At 39.2% G+C, this 2,213-nt stretch overlaps 1 protein-coding gene across 1 annotated transcript; it reads left to right on the forward strand.

Annotated features, from left to right (window-relative positions):
- Positions 1 to 295: 295 nt before the first annotated feature.
- Positions 296 to 2,103, forward strand: LOC104962717 (zinc finger FYVE domain-containing protein 26-like; the record flags this gene model as incomplete). The annotated part of the gene is made up of 3 exons (XM_010791210.1): positions 296 to 460; positions 547 to 635; positions 1,952 to 2,103. Coding segments are annotated over 3 exons (406 nt in total), but the record flags the coding sequence as incomplete, so codon positions are not given.
- Between the last annotated feature and the right edge of the window lie 110 nt (positions 2,104 to 2,213).

The following is a 2,213-nucleotide window of genomic DNA, read 5'->3' on the forward strand; positions in this document are numbered from 1 at the left end:
GAAGATTTGATCCAGATTAAAGCTTGGATTGGATTTCCTGATCTGATCGGATATCAAAGTGATCCTAATCCTGTTTTTTGGGATCAAACTGATCCCAATCCTGTGTTGTCGGTTTGAACTACCCGTTTTGAAGATTTGATCCAGATTAAAGCTTGGATTGGATTTCCTGATTTGATCGGATATGAAAGTGATCCTAATCCTGTTTTTTGGTTTTGAACTCCCCAAAATCCAAATCTGATTTGATCAGATAGGGATTAAAAGTTTTGAACTCCTGGGCCTTGGTTCCTTCCTGCAGATCACGGCTCTGGACCTGATCAAACACGAGGAGTTTTCTGCGCTGAGAGATTTACTTCAGCTGGAGTTTCAGCCTCTCTCCCGCCTGCTGTTGCTCCTGGGATGGACGCAGTGTCGCAGCCTGAGCGCCGCCCAAACGCTGCTCAGCGTCCTGCACCGAGAGCAGGTCAGACGTCTGATAAAACCTCCACACATACAGATCATTTACAGCTTAATAATGTGATTAACTTCTCCTCAAACCCTCTGTCTCAGGCTGCAGCCAATGACTCCGTTCTGCAGGAGTTTTCCAACCTGTTGTCCTCTCAGCTTGGAGTCCTTGAATGGTGTAAAAACAACAATCCGTAAGCATTTGTGTTTTTATTTTTTAAGCTTGACTGAATTTTTACCCTATCTTAATTTGTATTTATTTGTAAATCCTTTTAAAATTTCCTTAGAGGAAAATATGTCTGTGGAAAAGGTCTGCCACATTTCAATATTACTCTTATTTATTTTCCAATTTTAGTCCTGATTATAGAAACCAATAATGCATTACTTTACACAATTTTAACCCTTTCATTGCCAGTGTGTTTACTCTGTCAATTATTTGTATTTATTTTAATGTATATATTTTATTTCAGTTTAAAAAAAGGGGAAAAACTCCCAAAATGACAGCTATATATATTTAGTTTGACCTTAACTGCTCTGCTATGTTTGTTTATAAAGTGCCATTATTGATTTTCATAAAATAAATAAGAATAAGACGTTTTTAAAAAATATTTTATAAAATAATGTCATTTTTTTCTTCCCTAAATTCCAGTTCATGTCACTGATAATAAACTGAATATGCAATGCCTTTGTTTAGTTTTCTCTGCTGCTGCAACACAAACCTTTCCGAATTGGGATCAATAAAGTACCTCTTATCTTATAAAGTTTGATTTGGATGCATTGCATAGGTCAGGGGAGTCAAACTCAAATACACAGTGGGCCAAAATTAAAAAATGGGTACTAGTGGAGGGCCGGACTGGTTCATGTTTATTGCAGAACTTATTGAAATGAACTTATTGCACATATTAAACCTGGAACTAACAAAGCTTAAATGATTGCCTATAAAAACAACATTAAACATTAAATAATCAGCTGCATTCATTTCTTATGGCTCTATCTGCAGCTTTTCCAGAGTCATTTCTTATGATTACATTTTCCCACAGGCCAACAACAGCTTCAACAAAACTATTTCCCTCAAAGAGAAAACCAAACATGCCCTGTTGTCGTGAGAGAGAAAGTGCAGAAGGAAACATCCATTAAACTCAGTGTGCTGCTCTGTGATGCTAGTTCAGATACTTGGCATCTCATCTTGGGTGCAAGGTCATCAATGTTTGGGCTCAGGCTCTGAGCTGAGGAGACCCTCAGGATGGAGTGAAGGTGTGCGTGCAATATACCGACGGGCCAGATCTAATAGGAATTAGAAATGATCCTGCGGGCCGAAATTAAATCCACCACGGGCCTGATTTGGCCCCCGGGCCTTGAGTTTGACACATGTGGCTTAATACAGCTGCAATAAACACCTTTCTTAAAGATGTTCTAATAGTTCTTAGTGTTACTGTTTTAAAAAAGCCATTATATGATGCATAATGATTAATATTGAATCATTCCTTCTTTGGTAACTTTTTGTGCACAGAGGGATTTCCATGGAGTCGTTGCTGGCTCAGCTTCACACTCTGGACCATCACTCCGCTCTCTATATCCTGCACTCTCTCACTCCTCTTCCTCAGTTTGAGGAGCGCAGGATACTGGATCTGCTGCAGCAGCTGCCAAACTCACCTGCACCAGGTCAGCATCTCCATCCTCTTTTCATCTATTAGACAGGTTTCTTACGGTCATTAAAAACCTGGAAAAGTCGTGGAAATTCAAAATGCTAATTCCAGGTCCTGGAAAAGTTT

This window comes from Notothenia coriiceps, unplaced genomic scaffold (genome assembly GCF_000735185.1).
Source record: "Notothenia coriiceps isolate Sejong01 unplaced genomic scaffold, NC01 NC01_scaffold00035292, whole genome shotgun sequence".
Classification (NCBI taxonomy): domain Eukaryota; kingdom Metazoa; phylum Chordata; class Actinopteri; order Perciformes; family Nototheniidae; genus Notothenia; species Notothenia coriiceps.